The 26,800-nt window shown below is 41.7% G+C and overlaps 1 protein-coding gene across 1 annotated transcript in view; it reads right to left on the bottom strand.

Annotated features, from left to right (window-relative positions):
* ATF6 (activating transcription factor 6) overlaps window positions 1-26,800 on the bottom strand; it is a 206,392-nt gene that overhangs the window by 174,720 nt on the left and 4,872 nt on the right. The window contains exons 3-7 of the mRNA XM_059146835.1: window positions 17,274-17,350; window positions 14,888-14,975; window positions 13,078-13,184; window positions 4,988-5,117; window positions 3,963-4,166 (exon numbers count right to left, since the gene is read on the bottom strand). Of these exons, the coding sequence (XP_059002818.1) occupies window positions 3,963-4,166; window positions 4,988-5,117; window positions 13,078-13,184; window positions 14,888-14,975; window positions 17,274-17,350 (606 nt within the window). The remainder of the gene's footprint in view (window positions 1-3,962; window positions 4,167-4,987; window positions 5,118-13,077; window positions 13,185-14,887; window positions 14,976-17,273; window positions 17,351-26,800) is intronic.

Raw genomic sequence — 26,800 nt, forward strand, 5'->3', positions numbered from 1 at the left:
AATGCCAAAGGCTACTATTCCCACCACCCATACCCTGGGGTCCACAGTCTGGAGTGTGGGAACCACTGAGTTAAACCAATATTCTGAGAAGAGCATTATTCCACATCTTCTCGGTAAAGATCCCAAAACGGGGGAGCCTGGGTGGCTCAGTGGGTTAAGCCTCTGCCTTCGGCTCAGGTCATGATCTCAGGGTCCTGGGATCAAATCCCGCATAGGGCTCTCTGCTTGGCAGGGAGCCTGCCTCCTCCTCCTCTCTCTCTGCCTGCCTCTCTGCCTACTTGTGATCTCTCTCTGTCAAATAAATAAATAAAATCTTTAAAAAAAAAAAAAAATCCCAAAATGAAACGCTGCTCAGTGAACTTTGGGATTATTCCAAAGAGCAGAGGAAGTGGTAAAAGTAAAGAATTAAACATTTCAAAGAAAGGATCATACTTCTAGCTGCCGTTAACACACGCAAATGGCTTTGCACTATTTCTTAAAACTAATTTAGAAAAGTAACCCAAGTCTGTACTGTCCATTGTGTAGTTATCACCGCCTCCTTGCTGAGAGAACTGCCTCATGGAGGGAGGGAGACGGGGCAACACAGAGGCCGGGTCTGTGTACCCAAGTGGCTCCCAGTCCTACCAGGTCACTGCTGCCTCCTGCTTTCTATGATGAACATCCCATGGTGCCCAACTATCCTCAAATTACCCAGTAGCATCTAACTCTAGGATCCTCTAAATATTCTAGGCATGCCAGGGTTCAAGACAGAATAGGGAGAAACTTCTATTATAACATGTTCAAGAAAACAAAAAACTCTTGTGGTGACTTGCTAAACACTGGCCCGCTAGATGCTCAGGAATCACAGAACGCATTGCAAAGCACTGTTCTGGGCCTTAAACAGTTAGCAGCTGAACACAGGAACTACTGCCCCTAGTATGAAAAGGACAAAAGGGCAGTCAAAAAGGAAAACCATAAGACTATTTATCCATTGCAACATGCTCAGAATCCTCTCAGATACGACATACCTTAATGGTATGTCCTTACCTTACAGGTAATCCCCCTTAATGGAACACGGCTAGATTCAATGCTGAATACTTCTGACTCTGTATGACTCACCGAGTGTGACAGGCATTCTTCCTTTTCAACTTTCTTCAAAGACTTCAAACTACGTATCAAACATTCATTCAATGCCTACTTTGTCTAATAACATAGCTGTGTGCCTTGGGGTAAATGAGTCCTCTATGTCTTAATGTTCTCATCTATAAAATGAAGACAATAATAGTACCTATTCTCAGAGCCAGTGTAATGATTAAATAAGATAATGCACTTAAACACAACAGTGCCACACAGCAAGAACTTCAATGTTAGCTATTATTTACTATTATTAATTTCCATTTCTATATAGTAACAGCTTCTGTAAGGGCACTATACGTATCATTAACTCATTAACTCACTATACGTATTATTAACTATACGTATTAACTCATTATTAACGTATTAACAGTTCTCACGGTCACTGTTATTTATTTTTGTAAATATGTTAACTCCCCAATTAGACAGAATCCTGGAGATCAAGGAGCACATCTGCACATTCTTTTAGAGGAAATCTAGTAGCCTGACCAATTGCACAGACCCTGAGCCAGACCACCTGGGCTCCAGTTCTGCCTCTACCTCTCAGGAGCAGAATGACCTGGGGCAAGTGAGTTTACCTCCATCCTCCATTTCAGTGATCTGCACTATCATCTACCCGACAAGCCCGACATAGGACACACTCCTCTCTATCCTTCATCCCCTTTCCAAACCATCCAACTGCCAAGCTTGCGGTTCTGCACTTTTCAACCTCTGCACCCTCTGTCCTAGCTCTCCACTTTCACAGACACACCAGGCTTTCCTCATCTCTCACCTGCACTCCTCCTAACAGCCTTAATAAATGTATAAGACTTAAGTTACAGAAGTTGCTTCAGGCAGACAGGTCTAAGACATGGTCTAAGCCAAGAAACTAGAAAAAATGAGAGAATTCAAGGGACAGTGGCCAGATTGGTTGGGCTAGAAGAGGAAGTTGGGTTTATAAAAAGGAGTGATTATAATGTAAAGTTAGAAAATGAAATCGGAGCCAAACCACGGTGGGCTTTACTTCCAAGTTAGAGAATGTGAACTTAATCCTATAAAAATAACTTCTTTTTTAATAGTAAAGTATTTACTACTGACACTTACATTGATTAACTATAAAATGCCTCTCCTGTATTTCCCCTCTACCACTTTATTTCAAATAAATGGAGGATGTACACTTAAATTTGTATGTTATAATAACACCAACTCTCTGGACTGTACTAGAAAAACTCACAAGTATCTTATACTAGCAAACATAAATACTATCTTCAGAAAAATGGGCAGACACTGACGTTCTGAATAATGTATCACTCGGGTTTCTGAACAATATATGATTCGGGTTTCTGAACCTGATAAACTGCTCAGAAAAGAATGGTTTGTCTTCTATCACTTGAACATGGTCTACTAAGAGCAAATTCTCAGGAATACCCCTTGCTTCAAACACTAGTCATATTAATGTCCGGCTTTTGCTTTTTACACTAGCGTTTTAAGAAACCATAATGAGGTTCTTCACAAGTTTCAGTTCTTAGCCTTACACTGAAAAAATAAAATAAAATAATTAAAAAATAAATTCATTCATTCATTCATTCATTCTTAGCCTTTGGGAAGACACAGACCCTTCTGAGATCCTGATGAAAGTTTTGGAGACTATCCTGAGAAAAGTCCACACATAAAATAAATCTTACATTTTATTTCAAGTTATGAACACTTAACATCCATTCACAGACCACAAGAACACCTCTTCTATCGGACTGCTATTTTTCACATGAAAAAAGCAGCAGTTCTGACCCTGTACAGAAAGGGCTGGTATTCCAGGTCTGTCTACGGTTCTGGCAGACTTTGATGGATTTTTCACAGACTCGTCCAATCTCCCAACTAGTTCTTCTCTTTATCAATGTTATATTGTCCATGACCTTAGAATAAAACAAAACTAACAGAGTAACTAGAAATCAAATTTATGACCTTGCTCTCATTATAACTTGATCTTCTTGCTCCAAAGAAAGGAACTGACAATCTAGAGCTGGAAACACCACGATAGAAGAAACATTTGTTTACAATCCATACACCATTGAGACCTAGCCCTAAATCTGGGGAAAGAAAGTCCATCGGGTTCTCCTTTACTCGTGTAGAGTTGAGGATGGGAGGCCATCTGGTGGACACGATACAGAAACACACACATTCTTAACTGAAGACAAGAGTTGAGCTCTCTTCCTCATGCCCTCACTCAAGATCACATTTACTAAAGAATGCTGCCTCTGCAGGGATGAAGAGCCTCATGCTATCACCGAAACTCACCTATAGACCCGTAACGCTATTTACATACTGACTTCTCCTTAAAAACAAAAGTTCAGGGACACAAAACTCTCAGGACAGAATGGTGCCAATAAAGTTTCCTGGATTTTCTTCTTCGTTACAAGTGGTTATATAAAACCACCATCCTGACAGACAGGTGTTTTCATAATTAAAACTGTAAGAAAAGGGGCACCTAGGTGGCACAGTGGGTTAAGGCCTCTGCCTTCAGCTCAGGTCATGATCCAGGGGTCCTGGGATCAAGCACCCATATCGGGCTCTCTGCTTAGCAAGAGGCCTGCTTCCTCCTCTCTCTCTGCCTACTTGTGATCTTTGTCAAATAAATAAATAAAATCTTTAAAAAATATATATATATATCTGATATAATTCATCTGGATAGCTATCTCCCTTGTTAGGACAAGAATCACATGTTAGTCATTGTCACATCCTCAAAAACCAAGGACAATTCCTGGCACCCAGCCTGAGCTCAGAAATTATAACCTGAGTTAAAACAAATGACATGACACAAGTCTTAATGGCCACCAATTAAAACTACGCAGCCTCCAGTTTCACTCACGTACCTTTAGAGGGCGCAGGATGTATGCTGATAATTGGCTGCTGCTTTGCCAAGGGCACAAGTGTGGGTAATGTCTGAATAATGATGGTTTTCGCTGGTACGCCAGAGTTCGTCTGAGTCTTGGGTGCTGCTGGAAGTAATAACGGCTTGGGCTGAATTGAAGGTTTTGAATTCATCTGAATTTTTTTCTTTGGAGTCAGTCCATTTTCTGGAGAAAATCCAAACAAACAACAGATCATTGTGAAAGCAATTCCTAGAAAACAGATTCTATGATACACCTTTTTCTACACATTATCTAGAGCTCTGAGTAACTGTCTCTACCCGGAGTTTAAGCCTAGCTACTCTATAACTTAATAGACTCAAGAAAAATCCTTCATTTGAGGTCTACCCCTTTTTTGTTAATATAACATTATATTAATTTCAGGGGTACAACATGATTTGATATTTGTATCACAAAAGGATTACCACAAGAAGTCTAGTTAACATCTGCTACCACAGTTAAAGAATTTTTTTCTTGTGATGAAAACTTGTAAGATCTAATCTCTTAGCAATCAAATAGACAACACAGTATCACTAACCATGGGCACCGTGTACAGTACATCGTCATGACTTATTTACTGTGGAAGTCAAATGAGCCTTCCTTTTTGACCACATTGATGGTCAAAATGATGACTTTCATTGGAACGACCACACTGCAGCTCTGGGATATTAGAACTGGTAGAGAATAGCTAAAATCACTGAATAAGGCCTGAAGATTACGAGGTAATAAATGTCACACACAAATGGCCCTCACAATTCAATATCTTTAATTGAATCCTTGAATTCTCTCCTGAAGATGATGAGGCCTATATCTACTTTAAAGCATTTTTCACCCATAAAGACAATACAACTAAAGAAGACAGGTCCACTTGTTTAAAAACAAAAAGCCAGCTTAATAAACATGCACATAATCCAATATTTTCTTTTTAAAAATGGAACCTAAGTTCAGTCCAATTAGAAAGAACAGAAGACAGGAGATGGGAGTCATACCAGTTTTGCTCCTAGGACCAACAATGGGCTTATCTTCTTTCAGGGGCTCCGCTGAGGAGGGACTATGAGAGCTTTCACCATAAAGGGAAAGGGGAGACATCTGGGAAGGAGAAGACAAATCCAACTCCTCCTACAGCAAAATAAAATACAAACAAGTTCATGGAGAAAAATGTAATTCTTGAACAGAAAATGGCTTAGAGAGGCAAGATCCATACATTAACAGATAAACATTCAAGAAAAACTTCAAGGCAAAGGTATGATGTATTAGAAACTTTACCTACTGAGTACTAAGAGACTGTGGATAAAGTAACATTATCCATCAATACAAGAGGAAAAATAATTCAAATTGCAGAGGATGCCTAAATCATCCTCTCATATTAAAGATGAGAAGCACTGATCTGCTCCTATATTTCCTCCCACACACTTGCTGTTTACTTGGCTCCTAGCCATACAAATGTTTGGTATAAGACTAAGGTTAAAATGCCAATATCCTTTCCTCTAATCTCTAATTTAGTAGTCTTATAAGAAACTCAAAACGAATAATTCTTACTATTTTTCTTTTTCATTTATTAACACCACCTTTGTCCCAAATGTTTTGGAAGAAAGACAAACACTGAAAGGAACAGGACTATTTTCTTTTATTTAATGGGTGAATTGTTAATACAGAGATGTATAAAGACAACATTTTCCAAGACTTTTAACATTCAGTAGATCTGAATACAAATCTCTTTGTGGCCTCAGATACTTAAAAGGTATTTCTTAACATTTACAAAAGAAAAAAAAAAAAAAAGCTAGGGCGCCTGGGTGGCTCAGTGTTTAAAGCCTCTGCCTTCGGCTCAGATCATGATCCCAGGGTCCTGGGATTGAGCCCCTCGTCTCAGCGGGGAGCCTGCTTCCCCGTCTCCTTCTGCCTGCCTGTCTGCCTACTTGTGATCTTTGTCTGTCAAATAAATAAATAAAATCTTTAAAAAAAAAAAAAAGTTAGGCATAATTGCATAGCCAATGTCATACTTAATGGTGAAATACTAAATACAATACCATTAAAGTCCAGAATAAGAAACGTAACTGCTTTTTCTATAATTCTAGCAAACATCATTATACTAGAAATGAAATAAAAGGAGTAAGTATTAAAATAGAAGAGACAGAAGTGCCTTTGTAAGGTGACATGCTGTCTACTTGGAACACATATAAAAACCAATTAAAAAAACACTTCACGGGCGCCTGGGTGGCTCAGTGGGTTAAGCCACTGCCTTCGGCTCAGGTCATGATCTCAGGGTCCTGGGATCGAGTCCCGCATGGGGCTCTCTGCTCAGCAGGGAGCCTGCTTCCTTCTCTCTCTCTCTGCCTGCCTCTCAGTGTACTTGTAATTTCTCTCTGTCAAATAAATAAATAAAATCTTTAAAAAAAAAACACTTCACAATGAAAATATTGTATGAATAATCACTTAAAAATATAATAAAAATGATTTCAACCACAAAAGCTATAACAATTATAAAATACCTAGGAGTTAATTTTCTAAGGAATGGACAGGACCTATATAAAGAAAATTTCAAAACTTAACTGAGATACATAAAAGATAACTTGACTAAAGCGCCACCAAGCATAAGATATTAACAGAATGACTGCAAAGGTGATACAACTGGAGAAACTGGTTCACTTAGAGAAAATCAAGACTAGATCCCTAACTAAAACCACACAGTAAGGTAGACTCTAAAGGCATTAAGAAGGGATGCTTGGGTGGCTCAGTTGGTTAAGCATCTGCCTTTGGCTCAGGTCATGATCCCAGGGTCCTGGGATCAAGCCCCATATTGGGCTCTCTGCTCAACAGGGAGCCTGCTTCTCCCTTTTCCTCTGCTGCTCTGCCTACTTGTGCTGTGTATCTGTCAAATAAATAAAATTTTTTAAAAAGAGAGAGAGAGATCTTATTTATTTGACAGAGAGAGAAAGCAAGAGCAGAAACACAAGGAGGGGGAGTGGGAAAAGGAAAGCTGGCTTCCTGTGGAGCGTGGAGCCCGACGTGGGGCTTAAACCCAGAACCCTGGGATCGTAACCTGAGCGAAAGACAGACACTTAACGACTGAGCCACCTAGGAGCCCTTAGATAAATAAAATCTTTTAAAAAATAAAAAATGGGGGCACCTGGGCGGTTCAGTGGGTTAAGCCTCTCTGCCTTTGGCTCAGGTCATGATATCAGGGTCCTGGGATCGAGCCCCACATCGCGATTTCTGATCAGCAGGGAGCCTGCTTCCCTCCCTCTCTGCCTATTTGTGATCTTTGTCAAATAAATAAATAAAATCTTTTTAAAAATAAATAAATAAAATTCTAAAAATTAAAAATTAAATTTAATTTTTAAGAAAAGGTTTAAGAAATTTGGGGGAACATGGGTGGCTCAGTCAGTTAAGCCTCTATCTTCAGCTCATGTCATGATCCAGGCGTCCTGGGATCGAGTCCTCCATCGGGCTCCCTACTCAGCAGGGAGTATGCTTCTCCCTTTACCCCTCACCTCACTCCCTCTCACAAATACATAAATAAAATCTTCTAAAAATAATAAATAAAGGTATTAAGAAATCTAAATGTGAAAGGTAAACCAAGCAGTTAATAGAAAAGAAATGCAGGAGAACATCTTTATGGCCTACAAGCAGAGAAAGACTTCTTTAAAAAAAACTTCAAAAATAAATCAAAAAGACAAAGGGAAAAAAAGATGAATCTGAGTATTCAGAATTAGAAATTCTACTCAATAAAGACTGCAAAGCTAACATGTAATAAAAAGTAAAAAGATACATGCAGGGGGTGCCTGGGTGGCACAGTTGGTTAAGCGTCTGCCTTTGGCGCAGGTCATGATCCCAGTGTCTTGGGACCAAGTCCTGCATTGGATTCTCTGCTCAGAGGGGAGCGTGCTTCTCCCTCTCCCTCTACCCCAACCCCTGCTTGCCCACTCTCGCTCACTCTTTTTCTCCCTCTCAAATAAATAAAACCTTAAAAAAAAAGATACACATAATATCTACACCCAATAAAGTTACTATCTCAAATACAGAAGGAATTCTTACAAGTGGGTAAGAATGAACAATTCAGAGAAGAAAAAAATATCCAAATCCAAAAGGCCATGTAATGTTGAAAACAATCAGTAATCAAAGATAAGTGAATTAAAACAAAACAAACAATAAAAAATCTGCACCATCTGGCAAAAATTATAAGGCCAGGCAGCGCTGAGCATTAGCGACGAAGAGAAGCTACAAGGATCCGGAAGCACTGTGGCAGGGACTTCAGACTACCACAGGTGACCAGAGAGCAAGTGGCAGCACTGGTCCCATGAACCACCCAGCAGTTCCACCCCTGGGCTGCATCCCAAAGGAGTCCTCACACAGGCCCATAAAAGGTCATTTCTGACAACGCTCACTGGGATGCAGGTAAAACCTGGTAAACACATCCGTGAGGTGCTGTGAAGTTCGATGCAACAGACCATGCACACAGAACAATATGAACTGATCTTAAAAACACTGTGTTGATTTTTAAAAGAAATACAAAGAGATCTAATATAATAACGCTATTTACCTAAACCATTTTAAGGATACAGATTGAAACCAGTGAGAACAAGATGAACTTTCTGTATTGAAACCATTCTTTTGATAGTCATTTGGGAAAAGATGAAATTAGATTTGTATCTCACATCATACACCAGGATAATTTCAAATGGATCAGAGATCTAAATTAAAAATACAACCTGGGTGTCTGGGTGGCTCAGTGGGTTAAGCTCTGCCTTTGGCTCAGGTCATGATCTCAGGGTCCTGGGATTGAGTCCCATGTCGGGCTCTCTGTTCAGTGGGGAGCCTGCCCCCCACCCCCCCGCCGCCTGACTCTCTGCCTAGTTGTGATCTATCAAATAAATAAATAAAATCTTTTTTAAAAAATGGTGCTGTTCAGGCCTCAATCTTGGGCCACATCTTTTAAAAACAATTAACAATTTAATTTAATTTAATTTAATTTAAAAAACCTTATGGGACACCTGGGTAGCTCAGCCGAGCATCCAACTCTTGACTTTGACTCAGGTCATGATCTCAGGATCATGGGATGGAGCCCTGTGTCAGGCTCCAAGCTCAGCGGGGAGTCTGCTTGAGAGTCTCTCCCTCCCCCTTTCCCTCTGCACCACTGCTCCATCCCCTTGAGTACACTAATAAATATATCTTTAAAAATAAATAAATAAAAATAAAACTTTACAAAATATGTACTAACAGCCACTGAGAAAATATTTCTTGCTCATGAATGGACGTGGAAGGCATTAAGCTAAGTGAACTAAGTTGGACTGAGAAAGACAAAGACCATAGGATTTCACTCATTTGTGGAATATAAATAACAAATGAATAAACAAACAGGCAAACGAAAATATTCCTTGCTGAGTAATTTTACCCTAAAGCCACTAGATGCGACAGAGCAAGACGAACATCCATGCGGAGAGCCGGGCTAGTCGAGTGTCAGAGTCCAACCTGAGTCGGGTAGAGAGAGTGCTGAGATGTGGCTGGGGAGAACACTCCAGCGCTCGGAGTCAGAACAGGGTGATGACATCAAAACCAGGTGCCTAACTATCAAAAAGCCCAATGAAGACATATTAAAAGAACACAGAGGTCTGTGGGAAGGGAGCTGCACTGGCCAAATCCAGGACAGCATGAGAATCAGATTAATAACAGTTATGGATTACAACCTGTTGAATAAAATAGGAAACTGTGACATCCACACTGATATAAAGAAGTAAACAGATAAAGTTAAACTTCGAGGAGAAACTGGACTTTTTTTTTTAAACATCATTTTAAAGTACTTCCTCACAAAATACTTATTTATGGCAAAGCGAGAAAGGACAACCTCACAGTGGAGAAGCCTGGCAGGCATTATCTTAATTAAGTGAACAAAGAGAATGTCATCAGTAATGACAAACTAAATCGTGTGACACGTCATCGAAAGTAAATGAGACAGATGCGGCATCACCCCGGTGATATTCCTGCCGTGGCTACAAAACCTGAACCAAACCCCTAGGAAAACATCAGACAAACCCAACTGAGGAACATTCTACAAAATAACTAGTATTTAATCTCCATAAGTGACAAGGTCATGACAGTTGAGGAAAAAAAAATCGTTTCACCTGAAGGAAATGAAAGAGACAAGTCAACCAAACACGAAGCTGGATCCTACACGAGGCTCTGTTGCTGGTCTAAGGGAGATCTCTGTGACAACCGGCACAAGCTAAGTGGGAGTTGAGGACTAGGTGAATGTAATGTGTCCACATTCATTTCCTGATGTTAGTGATGGTACCGTGGCCACAGAAGGCACATCCACACTTGTAGGAAGTAGACAGTGAAGTATTTGGGCATGATAAGCAGGTTGGCAACTTACTCTCAAATGGTTCAGGGAAAAGAAGTTATTTGTGGGGCGCCTGGGTGGCTCAGTGGGTTAAGCCTCTGCCTTCGGCTCAGGTCATGATCCCAGGGTCCTGGGATCGAGCCCTGCACAGGGCTCTCTGCTCAGCAGGGAGCCTGCTTCTCTCTCTCTCTGCCTGCCTCTCTGCCTACTTATGATTTCTGCCTGTCAAATAAATAAATAAAATCTTTTTTTTAAAAAAAGTTATTTGTAATGTCCTTGTAACATTTCTCTAACTTTGAGATTATGCCAAACAAAAAGTTGACGTAAACACAAATAAAAATACTATAACCTCTCAGTGGTGAAAACCCTCTTCTGAATGACCACCCCTCCAAAAAAGGCAATAAAAGATTGGTAATTTGGCTATGGGAAAAAGTATGCCTGGAGAAAATAAATACCAGACAGAAAGCATCAAGACAAATGACAAATTGGAGAAAAAATACTTGTTAACTTACTTCACAAACTAAGGACTAATAATCCTAATATGTAATAAAACAACTTAAAAAATTTGAGGAGAAAAAGACCAACACAATCCAATGGAAAAGTGAACCAAAATTTGAACGGACAGTTCATTAAAAAAATAAATAAAATAGGCCTTATAGATATGAAATATTTGAGACGCTGTTCAAGCACACTTCGAGTAAAACAGAGAGACAACAAAGCACGCTGCGCAGGAACAGTGGGAACACGGCCCGTGCGCGCTGCAGGTCAGAACCCACAGCCGCATGACCCCGCGGGGGGAAATCGGGCTACAATCCACACCATCACAAATGTATTCACCGTCAACTCAACAATCTCATTTCTACGATTATAGCCCAGAGACGCCGTGGGGAAAATACGGAGTGACTTAAGTAACACCTTATTCACTACAGTATTATTTGAGCCTGAAAAGGACTGAGAACACAAAGATTCATCAAATAAGGAAATCCCTAAAGAAAGCATGATATGTCCTCACAGTGGAACACCATGCAGCCATGAAGAAGAATGAGAAAGATCCTGAAACTGGTCTTACCTCCAAAATATACCACTAAGTTACACCAGCAAGGTGCAGACCAAGGCACAGAGTATGCTCCCTTTCACGTAAGGATGGATGGGAAGGAAAGGACAGAAATCAGGCTTCTGTAACTATTCTTTGAATAGGGGCACCTGGGTAGCTCAGTAGGTTAAGCCTCTGCCTTCAGCTCAGGTGATGATGTCAGGGTCCTGGGATGGAGCCCCACATCGGGCTCTCTGCTCAGCAGGGAGCCTGCTTCCCCCTCCCCCCGCCTGCCTCTGCCTACTTGCGATCTCTCTCTCTCTGTCAAATAAATAAATAAAATCTTTAAAAAAAAAAAATTCCTTGTTATATACTTATGACTTCAAGATAAATTAAATTTTAAAAAATTAAATCATTTGGAGAAATTGTGAGACAGAGAACTTCCAATGGTAGCAATCAGAGAAGAGCTTCACAGAGGAAGTTGTTCTGAACCGGGACTAAAAGAGGATGAACAGGAGTTTCACAAGGGAAGGAAAAAAACGAGGGCCATTCCAGGCAGAGGAGCATGTACAAAAACCTACAAGTGTCAAATCTACAACTCACTGCTCTCACTCACTGCCAGGCCTTCAACAGTGCCTGGCACAGTTGCTGAGTGAGTGGAGAGCGCGGGAGCTCTGAGGTGGGAACTCGCACCGGGTCAGAAGGGGAGGTGAAGGCAGGAACGGACAGGGAGCCCGGAAGGGAAGCAGGAGCCAGGCTGTGAAGGGTCTAGTACTCCGGGAATTTGAATCCCATCCTTGTAATGGCTGCAAAGTCATTACAAGGTTTAAGCAAAAGACGGACATGATCAAATTTGTAATTCTGGAAGACTTCTCTTTGATGATTCCTCTGCTAAGAAAAGATGGGGACGGCGGGGGGCGGGGGCAAGGCGGGTGGTGGTCAGGAGGCAGAGAGGTCACGTAAAATCCTACTAACTTAATCCCAGTGAGATGATGATGGTCTGGCAGGAGCAGAGAAGGTGAATCATAGAGACATTAACTGGACTGAACTGTCCATATTTCATAGTTGGCTACATGTTGAATCTGAAAAGAAGGTATCTCTGTTTATAGCAGATATAATGTACTAAAATACTAATTTGAATTTTTCTTCTTAAATTTTCCCTTCCCCCATTCAAAAAAGCACCTGAAAAGTACCTTTTCCCACCCTCTGAGCTTTTCTGTGGATGGAGAACAGAAGGCCTTTTAAGAAGTTACCAGATTTTTATAAAAGCCTTTTCAAAGGTAGTACTAAGCATTCCTGAATTAAGAAATCCATTCTAGGCTCTATGGCCAAGGAGTTACAAATCAGATCACCTTGGAGTCTGTCCTCAAAGAACATATATTCTGACAGGCAGAAGAGAGGGCAGCAGGGAGAGAAGATGGTAAGGCAATAAATGAAAAAATACAGGATCCTGGCGAAGTGCAAAAAAACCACTGCAACAACGAAACCGTGAAGGCAAGAAGAAAGCGAGAACACCAGGGAAGGAGAGCAAAGCCAGACCAAGAACTTATGGGCTCTCCCAAGGCCCTTCCTCGAAACTCGGGTTCCTCGGGATGAAATGAGATCCTAAGGCTCACAGTAGCATTTCACAAACGGGAAGGGCCTCCACCATATGCGTATTTCCCGGACACCATGATGACCAACATCACCGGAGAAGAGTGGCTACTTACAGGAACATGCTGACTTGAAGAGTGAGAGTCCACTGACTGGGGAGAGGAGACCGAACAACTTGACGAGGCCGGAGAAGGTGGCTGAGGTTCTGCCTTAACATCTTTAACTGAAAAACATGAAGTAAAAATGTCCCAGTGGACACTATAAACTCAAAATAAAATAAGGAAGAGGGTACAAACTACTCTTACAATTCAATCATACTGGGGCGCCTGGGTGGCTCAGTGGGTTAAGCCTCTGCCTTCGGCTCAGGTCATAATCTCAGGGTCCTGGGACGGAGCCCCACATCTGGCTCTCTGCTCAGCGGGGAGCCTGCTTCCCCCTCCATGCCTACCTCTCTGCCTACTTGTGATCTCTCTCTGCCTCTCTGCCTACTTGTGATCTCTCTCTCTGTGTCAAATAAATAAATGAAATCTTTAAAAAAAATTTTTTATTGAGCAACCACAGCCCAGGCAATGTTTTCCAAAGTTAGCTGCCAAATAGCTTGCCTCCCTCATGATCTATAAGGTTCTCTTACCCTTTCCCATCAAGAAGTAGCATCTATTTCTCCTCAGTTTGAATCAAGGTAGGCTTAAGACTTGTTCAACCAACAGAGTATGGAAGTAATGCTACGTGAATTCCAAGGCTGGGTTACTTAGGCAATGCAGCTTCTACTCTGTGCGCTGAACACTCCCATCTGAGCCTCTGAAGTCTGAGTACCGCGGGACCACCAAGCTGAAAGGAAGCCAAGCCACACAGGAAGGCCATGTGCAGGTGCTCTGGCCCACAGCGCTAGCCACAAGTCACTCGGGCCTGGCAAGTGATATGTGAGTGAAGAAACCTTAAGGTAATGAGAGCCCCAACTTTCAAGCTACTCAAGCTTTCCCAGTTGAGGTCTGGCCATCACAGAGCAGGGCCAAGCCATTCTCGGGGAACCCTGTCCAAATTCCTAACTCACAGATTCTGGAAACATAATAAAATGGTAGTTGTTTTAAGCCACTGAGTTTTACAGTAGTTTGTAACATGACAATAGTAACCAGAACACTGGCCCTCAGTAGCCCATATTCTACGAGGGAAGACATGCATTGAGCAAGACACGCAAATGCATAAAACGGGGGACTGGGACATTGGGGGGTGGGGAGGACTGCAATCCAGGTGGGAGGATGTGCTGGTGACTTACCCACTGTCTCTCAGCTCTTAAGTCTACCGCCTATCTATAGTCTGTGATGCACATTAAGACACGTCTCAGCTGGCTCCCTTTTACGTCCTATGAATGGAGGATACTGGAAGGATACTAAAGCAAAGAGAGGGAAGGGGTTTCTTCCGCCTCCTATCAGCTTCATCCCACAAGTGACCGTTTGCTCCAGATTCCAGTTTCTCTCAGCACATCCAAAACCTACTTCATCAGGGCCCCTTAAAGATACTAGCATCAGAGAGAGAGTGCCCCCTCCACAGAAGTATGTATATCAAATGCAAGAGACCCCTACGCCATCTTCCTAAATTGTGATAATCCCAAGTTTTCTTTGATTCCCTAAATTCGGTCTGGTTCTCAAATAGGTTAACCTCTTATAAAGATATTACACAGAATTCAAAATCAGGATTTCAGATATGACTTCTTTATCACTATGTGACTAACATATAGCTAAGAAATTCTTTCCATCCATTTGGGTAGGAAACTTAGGTGTGCACTGCCCCATCAGAAAAAGAGTATCTATCCCTGGCTTTTATTAACCCATCAAAGTAGCCTAATTACCCCACGTAATTTCGACTAATACCAAACTACAAAATACAATGGATCTGTTTAAGATTTTTACCAATGAAATACATCATTACCTGTGCAGAACTGGTTGTTGATGTCCCAAATGCCTGCTTCCCAAGGCATCAAATCCAAGTCAAAATCAAGATTATCAAAATTGTTTTCCTGTACATTTCAAATCAGGAAAAGGGTATTAGAAGAATAAAATATATAGATCTAGAAATCAAACTATCAGACACAATTTGTCATAAATAATATAATTTCTATATTAGAAATTCAACTCAGTTAAAATAATTTTTCTATGTCAATTGGTTCATCTTGATAATACACCTTGCACGGCCTAAAGATAAGCCAATCCACTTATATAAAACACAGAGGAACAACCAGGGAGGTAACGGACTCAACATCTAAAAGATTCAGTTGGTGTCATTTTCTTCCACGGGAACCGACCTTTACAAGAGTCACAAAATATGTCTTTGTCATAAGGGAGATGCAGCAGAGTACATTTTCCCATTGCCACTGATGAAAACAAGGCAGAGCAAATGCCTACTTACAACATCATCTCTATACAGCAACAAGAAAAATACAGATTTTAGCCAAAAGACATGCAAGAACTGTGACGAGACTTTAGCTGAACCTTCAGTTATCCCAAATGTTAACACGGTTATCGAAGAAAGAAGAGATCCACAGGATGGGTAATTTTCCTCCTTTTTCTACTGTACAGTACCTTTCGAATTCCTAAAATAAAATTTCTAATTTTTTTTATAATCCTAGAAGAAAGTAAAACTAAGTTTCTCAAACAGAAGTCAACACACTTCTTAGAGGGACTCTTAGTTTCTTCATTTAGATGATGATTTTTTTTTTACTTAAATATAAGCATATTCCGGGTCATCTGAAGTCATCTTATACTAAATACATAAACAAAGTACTGCCACCCGCGAGTCTGAGGTCAAGCAGTGCTATTATCTTAAGTCTCCAGGGGTACGGAGACAAGAAGAGAGGTCAGTATTAACCTAATATAACAGATAATAAAACAGCAACAGTAGAGAAAGTAAGTTTCAGGCCAAAAGTAGAGATTAGTCTTTTAATTATTAACAACCATTTGGTGATAATTTCTAAAATAACATTATTTCAAAATGTCTCTTTTGTGGTTTATTTTTATTGAGAACAAAAGGAAAGAAGGGAACAGTTTGATCCCACTGCCCTTAACTAAGTAAATACTGGTACAAGTTGTAGAAAGAGAGTGTGTGGACATTCACGTGAGAAAAACTACTACTGAACCCATGAAAGAACCTTTTTAAATCAACCCCCTTTGCTTTTTTCTCTTACTTGAACCTTACACAATCAGAAATGAAGCGGCCTTTTATCTTCAGCAACCCAACATATCCTTAAACTTTCTTAACCGAAGAAATGAAGCCTCCTCAGTGCTAGTAATACTTTCTAACAGGCACAACAGTAGACATGACCTACTCCAGGAAGCTTCTTCCTCAGTATTCAGCCAAAACAGTCAAATACCTTTTAGAGCGTAAGGCTTTTATCTGTCAGAAAAACCTAACAGGTCTATTTTATGTAAAGTGAGACATATTTATGCTTCTAAAAAAAAAAAAAAGCCAATTTAATCAATAGATCGCACTCTCAAACATTCATAAGGTAAACAAAAGCTATTAAAACTATAGCTATTAAACTATTCTTAGTCTCTTCTTTAGATGCATATTAAAACAACTGCTAAATTGTTCTTTTGAGAAATATTTGACAAACTCACTAAGCAGGCATTACCTATTTTTGTACTCAGCATAATAAGGGCTTAAAAAATAAGAAACAAAGATCCAACCTGACTGATGTATATATAAAATCACTCTGTTCAATTAAATTACTTCCCAAGCGAAAGAGCACCTCATCCATTCAAGAATACGACAGAATGAAAGAGTTCTATAGGCCAATGTACTATGCACTAACACAAAAAAGGAAAGATATTATGAGGACTCAAAGCGCTATAATAATAGCTTTTACACAGACTTCTAACCATTCACAGGCAAAAAGTAAGGACACGTCTAAACTTCAGAGCTTTCTATACTAAGGATACGTAACTTTTAAAAAGGAAGTTGGTAAGTTCTGCTTGACTGGATTCATGACTCACATACACCCTTTAACATCATCGTTTCCCTTATGCAGCAAACTACCTACAAAGCCAAAAGTAGGCAGTTAAGTGATTTGTCCAAAGTCATCCAACCCTGAGGCCAAAAGTAAACTCAGAATACATGTCTTCTCCCACCAAGACCAATGCAATTTCTGCAATCCTAAATTTACTGAGTAAAAAGTGGCTGTTAAATTTCACACTTAAATACTAAGTTATTTAAACTTAAACCACTACCCTAAACCTGTTATCCTGAAACCATCTTGCAATAATTAGACTAAAGATTAAATATCACATTATTCAATAATTCTCCCCTACTAAATACTTACGTAAGTTTCCTTTGCTACATCCAGATGCAGGTCATCAGTGTCTGTGAAATAGCCAAGTTCAGCAAACAGTGCAGAATCTTTGTACAAAAGGGCAGAGATTAAAAAAAAAAAAAACAGATATTGTCAATTCAGTGTTTCAACAAAAGAATAAGCACTGTATCCCTATGCCACCTCTAATACGGGTTCTCATCAGCCATTACTATTACTGATAAACTCTAGCAGTGTGAACAACCAATTCAAAGCTATTTCTAATTCATGTATTGTTTTCCACATCATTTTTATCTTGTGATCTAAACCTTTTCACCAAGGATTAATGAACAAATTTTATGTCAGGTAACACTGCACTAAATGATAGTGACTTTCTAGAACATTACAAACAAGAATTCTGAGGCTACATCTGAGCTCAACATGAAAATGTGCCATGGTTAGAAAAGGGAACCCTCTCACACTGTTGGTGGGAATGCAAACTGGTGCAAACATTCTAGAGCTACCCTACAACCCAACAACTGCACGACTAGGTACATACCCAAAGGATATAAACATAGTGATCAGAAGGTACAACTAGGTACGTACCCAAAGGATACAAACATAGTGATCAGAAGGTGCACATGGACCCCAATGTTTATAGCAGCAATGTCCACAATACCCAAACCTTGGAAAGAGACCAGATGTCTGTCAACAGATGAATGGATAAAGAAGATGGGGCGGGGGGTTTCAAAATAAAATATTACACAGCCATCAAAAAGACTGAGATTTTGCGGGGCGCCTGGGTGGCTCAGTGGGTTAAAACCTCTGCCTTCAGTTCAGGTCATAATCCCGGGGTCCTGGGATCAAGCCCCACATCGGGCTCTCTGCTCAGCAGGAAGCCTGCTTCCCCCTCTCTCTCTGCCTGCCTCTCTGCCTACTTGTGATCTCTGTCTGTCAAATAAATAAATTAAAATCCTTTAAAAAAAAATGAGATTTTGCCAGTTGCAACAACATGAATGGAACTAGAGGGTATTATGCTAAGCAAAATAAGTCAGTCAGAAAAAAACAAATACCATACAATTTTACTCCTACGTGGGATTTAAGAAACAGATGAACACAGGGGAAGGGAAGAAAAAATAAAATAAAATGAAAATTGAGGAGACGGCAAATCATAAGAGACGCTGAACTCTAGGAAGCAAACTGTGGGTTGCTGGAGGGGAGGTAGGTGAGGGGAAGGGATAAACTGGTGATGGGCATTAAGGAGGGCACCTGAGGTAATGAGTACTGGGTGTCATATGCAACTGATCTCACCTCTGAAACTAATGGAAGGAAGGAAGGGAGGGCGGGAGGGAAAACGCACCACGGTTGATGAGCAGTGATTACAGAAGAGGAATATGGCAGCCCATGGACAGTATTTGCCATCCAAGTCTTAGTCAGGGGTACAACCAACTTCCTAGCTGAACAATAAAAGACTCACTTATCTAAACCATTAAATTTATTTCAGCAAATCTAACTAATTCCAATTTCTGGATAAGATCTCATTATAAACCAAGAAATTTAAGGACCCAGAAAATATCCCTTAACAAACTAGGTTGAAACTTCCTGCAGAGATGGTCAGGATGCAGAAAAGGCCAAAGGCAGCTGGTTACCATACAACCTGTGACATGTCCACTTCCTCCAACATTTTTAGAATCTCAAGAACTTCAGAGAGTTTTCCAAACCTAAGACTGCCTTTGTACTCCCTGGCGTCACACCACTGACACTGCTCTGGTGACTTCCTCATGTCACACATACAGGAGCTACGCCACCAGTCAGTCCACCATTCACTCAGCCAGTGACAGATTCATTTCACCAACCTACAGCAAAATACTACCTAGCGAAAAATTCTGTGTAGTAGTAACGAGAGGTTATTCATACAACTCTCACAAAAGGATGACCTAAACCTTGGTCACAGAGCCAAGAACACCTAAGCAGTTAACTGGGACTGTGTACCTCACAGGGAGGCTGAAACCCTTGCAGAGTTCTCTCTGCTGCCTCTCATTTCTCCTCTCCCTTTCTTTCTGGAGCCTGTTTTCACCACGCTCCTCTCCCACACACACAAACGGTTATTAATGTCACCAATGACCTCTGCGTTGCTTAATTCAATGGTAGATTCAAGGTCTTACTTGACCTATCAAGAAGCACTGGACAGAGCTGACTGACCCTTTCATATTAACTGAAACACATGCCTCACTTGGCTTCCAAATTACCACACTCACCTGACCCCGTCTTGCTGGCTCCTCCTCATTGCGTGGCATGAAACTGATCAGCATAAACTTTTCTATCTACTCTACTCCTTTGGGGATCTCGGCTGAGTTCGTGGCTTTAACAGCATCTATATGCCAAGGATTCCCAAATACACATCTCCAGCCTGTACCTCAAGATGCACATATATACGGAGTACATCTCTGGACACCTCCTCTTGGAGGTCTCGGAGTTAGCTTATCCCAAACTCAGCTCCTGGTCACCCCCACCAAACCCTCTACTGCTCTGTCCTCACCTCAGTTAATCATGCTTCAGTTCTCCCAGTAGCTCAAGCCAAAACCCTGGTTGGAGTCGCTGTTTACTTCTCCTCACTCTCCATATTCAAACTACCAGCAAATCCCATCAGTTCTGTCTTCAAGCTATATACCCATAATCGGATTTTTACCTTTCCTTCCTATTCTTCCTTCCCCTCCCATCTTTCCTTTTCTTCTGTATTTTTCCCATCACTGAGATGTCAGCTTCTGAAGAAGCAGGGCGACGAGGATGTGGGGCTCTATGTGTCAGCAACTCTATGTGTCAGCAATGTGCCTGGTAGCCAAGAACATGGGATCGTATGAGAGAGGGTCTGTCCAGTGTCAGTGGCAGCAAGCCCAGGCTTCCAAGGAAATGGGGCAGTAGGAAGGAGAACAAAGTGGTAGATGGAAGAGGCAGCCTGAGTGTTTAAAAGCATAATGACACTGGACAAACACCTCGTCAATTGAGCAAATCAAATATATCTAAAATACCTGAAGCCAGGTTTCTCACTGTCTAAGAAAGGGTGGATGCCCAACATGGAAAGGAAAGCACCTAAAAGAACCCTAAGATGTTGGACTGACATTGGAAGTATTGATATGAGCCCACTTCTAACAAATATATGTACACAGAAGAGTCATAGATGTCTGTATACTTGTGTATATAGATACAAACACATATGTGTCCTAGTTCTGTGGGCTCAAAGGTCCTAGAACAGTGATATCCCAGTAGCAGTGAAAATACTGTGTGCTCTAATCTTGGATACTAACTGCCATCCTCTACTAAATGAAAGTCCATTAAAGAGCTCCTTGGAGAATTGGCTGATTCCAGAGCTGAAGCAGGGAATGTGCAAGATAAGAATGGAAAATCTTCTCGTGCCAGAAAATAAGGAAATTCTGAGAGAATCATTGGAATATGCCAGAAGAATAAAAGAGCTGATATGGGGTGGGGGGGCACACCTGGGTGGCTCAGTGGGTTAAGCCTCTGCCTTCAGCTCAGGTCATGATCTCAGGGTCCTAGGATGGAGTCCCACATCAGGCTCCCCCCCCACCTCTGCCTGCCTCTCGGCCTACTTGTGATTTCTCTCTCTCTCTCTCTCTGTCAAATAAATAAATAAAATCTTAAAAAAAAAAAAAAAAAAAAAAGCTGATATGAATGAACTCCCACTGGTCAAACTGGGAAAAACCTAAGCATTGAAATAAAATGGGAGTACCAGATTTTAACCCACTGAATCAAACAGGAGTCAGTGGGTCTATAATGAAATAAATACACATATACACACATACACAGAGAAAGCTCTTTCTTACAGTACAATGTCAACTAATAAATGCAGACAGAATGACAGAGATAATTATCATTCGGCATTAGAGCGGCAGTTGATACACACGGGAACTATCAATGGAGGCTGGGGGTGGTGGGTGGAGGTCTAACAAGGAATAGGACATTGGTGTGATGTCAGAGTATCTCCCCCAATACAGGAATCAAATACAAAAGGGGAAACAGTGACTTTACAGTGGTGAAACCTGGCAGATATGATTAAGATGAACCTCATCTTGGGACAAGGCAACATAGTGTGCCTCCGAATGATTCACTGAGAACAGCACAGTAGGATTTCTCTGGCATTCCTGCCAGGGATGCATGGCCTGATTCTGGTCATGAGGAAACCACAGATAGAGCCGGGGTTAGGGTCATCTTAGAGAATAAAAGACTTGTGTTCTTTAAGGCTGTCAAGGACACAAGAGACAGAAAAACACTAAGAAACCATTCCAGACTGAAGGACATTAAGACCTGACAAGTAAAAGTGATGTGTGTTTGCAGGTAGGACTCTCGTCAAGAAAGGAAAAAGAGCCATTAAGACAGAGGACAAAATCTGGGGCGCCTGGGTGGCTCAGTGGTTTAAGCCACTGCCTTCGGCTCAGGTCATGATCTCAGGGTCCTCGGATCGGGTCCCGCATCAGGCTCTCTGCTTCCCTCTCTCTCTCTCTGCCTGTCTCTCCATCTACTTGTGATTTCTCTCTGTCAAATAAATAAATAAAATCTAAAAATTAAAAAAAAAATAAAAAAAATTTAAAAAAAGACAGAGGACAAAATCTGAATGGTGTCTGTGAGGTGGATGGTAACATGTCAGTGTTTATTTCCTGAATGGAAGGGGGACATGGTAGTAACACAGGAGTATCCTTGCTTTACAAGAGGGGATACATACTGTAGTATTTAAAGATAATGGGTCAACACATCTCTCTCACGCTAATGAAAGAGAAATGAGGTAAATGCAATAAAATTTAACAGGGAACCTCTGTGAAGGGTATGCAACTGTTTTCTTTAGTTTTGAAAGTAGTTCAAAATTTAAACATCTAAATAAAAAATATGTGTGGGGCACCTAGATGGCTCAGTCGGTTAAGTGTCTGCCTTCAGCACAGGTCATGATCCCAGGGTCCTGGAACCAAGCCCTGCATTGGGCTCCCTGCTCACTAGGGAGCCTGCTTTTCCCTCTCCCTGCCGCTCTGGCTCCTTGTGCACTCTCTCTCTCTGGCAAATAAATAAATAGGACCCTTAAAAATAAATAAATAAATAAATGTCCAGCTCTTGATTGTGATCTCCAGGTTGTGAGGTCAAGACCCACATCAGGCTCTGTGCTCAGTGCGGAATCTGCTTGTCTCTCTCCCTACCCCCACTTGCACTCCTATGTGCACTCTTGCTCCCTCTTAAATAAGTAAAATATTTAAAAAGAAAAAAATAATAAGTCTGCAAAATCTTTTTGGTAACTTGAAATTTTGATGTTTACTAAGATAAGTTAAATGATGGGTATTTGTTGACTAGCTAGATCACTTCCAAATAAAATAAAATACTGAAACATTAATTACTGAACATAGGTTTATTGGCTTTTGCTCAGCGGGGAGTCTGCTGGAAATTCTCTCAACATCTCCCTCTGCCCATCCCCATTCACGTGTGATCTGACTCTTCTCTAAAAAAATAAAATTAAAAAAAAAAGTACGTGTATATGTAGATGTATTTGTGTATCTCCATAATCCAACCACTGCCATTACCTCCACTGCCACCACTGCAATTCTCTTGGATTGCTACAGTAGCCTCCAAATGTTCTCCCTGCTTCCACCCTTGCCCGTCCTTGAGTCTATTTTCAACAGAGCAGCTGAAGTGAGACTGTAAAAACACAGGATATTATTGGGAATCAGGATTTTCACAGAAAAGAAATGTAACTCAGCAGTGAATGCTTTGTCCAGTCGGGCACTCCTGGATTCCCTGGACATAAGTTCTCCCAATAAACCTCTATCTCAGGAAAAAAAAAGAGAGAAAAAGAAAAAAAAAATGTAAGCATATAATGTGAGAAGGTGAGAAAGAACCCTGTGGTACTACTGTCTTTGACCTGTAGGTATCAGTACGAATTCATGCTGCTTAAAAATACCTATTTCCTCGTTCTCGGGAAGTAAATGATGAAATGTTTAGGAGTTTCGTATTATCTGTAGCCTCCTTTCAGATGATGAAAGAGGGAAGTATGGGTAATACTGAATGGGGCAGAATGCTAACAGCTGGTCAATCTAGATGAGGGAAATACAGGGTATCCTGTAGTGATCTTTTCATTCGCTGTGGTTTAACAAAAACCTCGGTGGTTTAAAAACAACTGAAAGTAGGTTAGTAACGTATATCTAACGAACATTCGGGGCTGGTCCCCTCTAAAGCAACTCTAAAGTCCTCTGTCTAGTCCGACGTCCTCTTTGCCAGTCTCATGTAACCAATATTTAGATGTCCCTTTGCAGTAGTAAACCATGGGAGCTATTACTTTTAACTTTCTCAGCAAGCTTTCCCACCTGACCTTGACCATGTATTCATTTACTTCCTCTCAGTTTATTAATATGAGAAATGGCCACCAGGTTTAACGAAATGGAAGTCAGTGGTGACCTTCGAGCGGCTTTGGTGGAGGGGTGGATCCCGGCTGCTCACTGACAATGAGAAAGGAGAAACTGGAGTCAGTGAACATGGTTTTATTTTTGCTCTTAAGAATTGTGCTGTAGGAGCAGTTGGGTGGCTCAGTGGGTTAAGCCTCTGCCTTCAGCTCAGGTCATGGTCTCAGGGTCCTGGGATCAAGCCCCGCGTCGGGTTCTCTGCTCAGCGGGGAACCTGCTTCCCTCTCTCTCTCTCTGCCTGCTTGTGATCTCTCTGTCAAATAAATAAGTAAAATCTTTAAAAAAAAAAAAAAAAAAGAATTGTGCTGTAAAATAAAGAGAAATGTAGTAGTAGCTAAAGAAGTAACACCCAAAGAAGGTTTGGAGGGCTTTTTCTTGATTCTGAACAGGACCAACAACCACATGTTTACTGACCAGTGGAGACGACCTAGCAGAGAGGGAAGTGATGCCATCCAGGGAACAGAAGGAAGAAGTATTGCGCAACACTCTTAGACTGAGGAGGAGGGATCTACAGCACTAGGGGCTCCAGCAAGAAGCCACTGGTTCCCAACAAGAGAACGTAAATATACTGGTAAGTGGTGGATGAGGTAGTAGGAGACTGTGGTAGCTCTCTTCCGATTCAAAGGAAGGGGGAGGAGGTGAAAGAGGTTTGAAGAGAGAAGGAAGTTGATACAAACAACCATCGAAGTGGGAGAATGAGATCCAGGCAAATATGATCCGCCAGGCCACACCGGGAGGCCTGTTTCGGGTTACTATCATCAATCTGTTAGATTTAACCAAGCTCGTGGCTCAGCCAAGAGAGGACTACAGAACGAGAGACAAGGTACTGTGAGTGTGAGCGAGGGAAGCTGCAGTGAGTGCTGATGGACCTGAACTGCGTAAGGGGGAAGTGATGACATGGAGAAAACAGGGGACAGGGAAAAGATGGCAGCGTCCCAGCAGGACCGCAGGGATTGACGGAAGCAAAAGGGAGTGAGCTGGTAAGACAGGAGGTGGTGGTCAGAGTGGGGGCTGTTGAAACTGAAACTGTTAGCAGCACTGACAGGGTTTCAGCCTGCGACCAGGGGAGTAAATGGCTGAACAGGGTGGAAGGCCAGACCACTGGTGAGGAGGAGGCCGGAGACACGAGAGGTCACGGTATCTGAAGTATCCTCTGAGGATCTGAAATCAGCCAAGGAAGGAATGTTGGAGAAAAGTGACAGTAAGCTAAGAGCTAGAATTTCTCAACAGTGAGGGAGAACGAACCAGGAAAGAGCAGATGACTGACTGTAACAGGTGACAAACAAGCAACAGGGATGTAACAGGGATGGGTGGCACAGCACGTCGTGAAAATGTGAGACTCAAACTGGATGTTTCTTAGGGAGAATGAAAGGAGAATGAGCTGAAAGCAGCAGCGAAAAACAAGAAAGTTGGGGCGCCTGGGTGGCTCAGTGGGTTAAGCCTCTACCTTTGGCTCAAGTCATGATCTCAGGGTCCGGGGACTGAGCCCCGCATCAGGCTCTCTGCTCAGCAGGGAGCCTACGTCCTCCTCTTTCTCTGCCTGCCTCTCTGCCTACTTGTGATATCTATCAAATAAATAAATAAAATCTTTTTAAAAAAATGAAAGAAAAACAAGAAAGTTAACTATATCCCACCTTTAGAGGCCCAAATGGCAAAAAGGATATGAGAATCAAAATGGCCACCATTCACCAAGACTTCGGAGAAAGCAGCACCCACCAGGGAGTCAGGCTGCGGTCAGTGCCAGAAGGCCAACTTTCACAGAAGAGATGGAAGATATAAAAGAAACCACAGAAGCAGATAGAAGCTTCTGATCTTGGTACATATACCTTACATGAGGCAAAAGATCATTTCTATACGAAGTTGAGACAGGGAGGAAGGGAAGAAGAGGAAAGACTTGCAGGTGACAAATAAGCATTTGAACACATGCTCCACATCACAGGTTATGACGGCACTGCAAATTAAAACAAAAATCAGGGGGGCACCTGGGTAGCTCAGTCTGTTAGGTGTTTGCCTTCAGTTCAGGTCCTGATCCCAGAGTCCTGGGACCAAGCCCCAGGACCCAGCCCCCTGCTCACTAGGGAGCCTGCTTCTCCCTCTCCCTCTGCCTGCAGGTCCTACTTGTGTGCTGTCCCTCTGGCTCGCTCTCTCTCTCTGCCAAATAAATTAATAACATCTTAAAACAAACAAACAAAACCCAACAAGGTGGCGTGCCTGGGTAGCTCAGTCAGTTGGGTGACGGACTCTTGATTTCAGTCATGATCTCAGGGTCATGAGATTGAGTCCCATGTGGGGCTTCGGGCTCAATGGGGAGTCTACTGAAGATTCTCTCTCTCTCCTCCCCACCCGCACTCACACACGCGCTAAAATAAACAAATCTTAAAAAAAAAAAAAAAAACAGAACAACAACACTTATTGGAATGGCTCAAATCCGAACACTGACAAAATCAAATGCTGGTGAGGATATGGAGCAACAAGAACATTCATTCACTGCTAATGGGAAAGCAAAACAGTACAACCATTTAGGAAAACAGTTTGGAACTTTCTTTCAAAACTAAATATGCTCTTACCATACAATACAGCAATTATGCTTCTTGGTATTTACCCAAATGATTTGAAAACATGTCCACACAAAAAGCTGCACATGAACATGGCAGCTTTATGTGTAGCTGCCAGTATTTTAAAGCAACCAAGAGATCCTTTGATATATACATGCATAAACACACTGCGTTGTGTTCCCCCCTCTCCATTTACATGCCATGCCCCCCAGGGTGACTGCACCCAGAGACAGGGTGATCTTTAGGAGGTAAATAAGATTAAATGACAATGTAAGATTGGGGCCCTATATTACACTAAGCGAAGTAAGTCAGAAAAAGACAACTATAAGAATCTCTCTGATATGAGGAATCTGATGGGGGGAGGGGAAGGGGGCCGTGGAGAGTAGGGAGGGAAAAAAATGAAACAAAATGGGATCCGGAGGGAGAGAATCCATAAGAGACTCTTAATCTCAGGAAACAAACTGAAGCTTGCTGGGGGTTGGGGGGCAGGGATCGGGTGGCTGGGCGATGGACATTGGGGAGGGTATGCGCTATGGCAAGTGCTAGGAAA

The sequence above is a fragment of the Mustela lutreola genome, chromosome 14 (assembly GCF_030435805.1).
Source record: "Mustela lutreola isolate mMusLut2 chromosome 14, mMusLut2.pri, whole genome shotgun sequence".
Lineage (NCBI taxonomy): Eukaryota > Metazoa > Chordata > Mammalia > Carnivora > Mustelidae > Mustela > Mustela lutreola.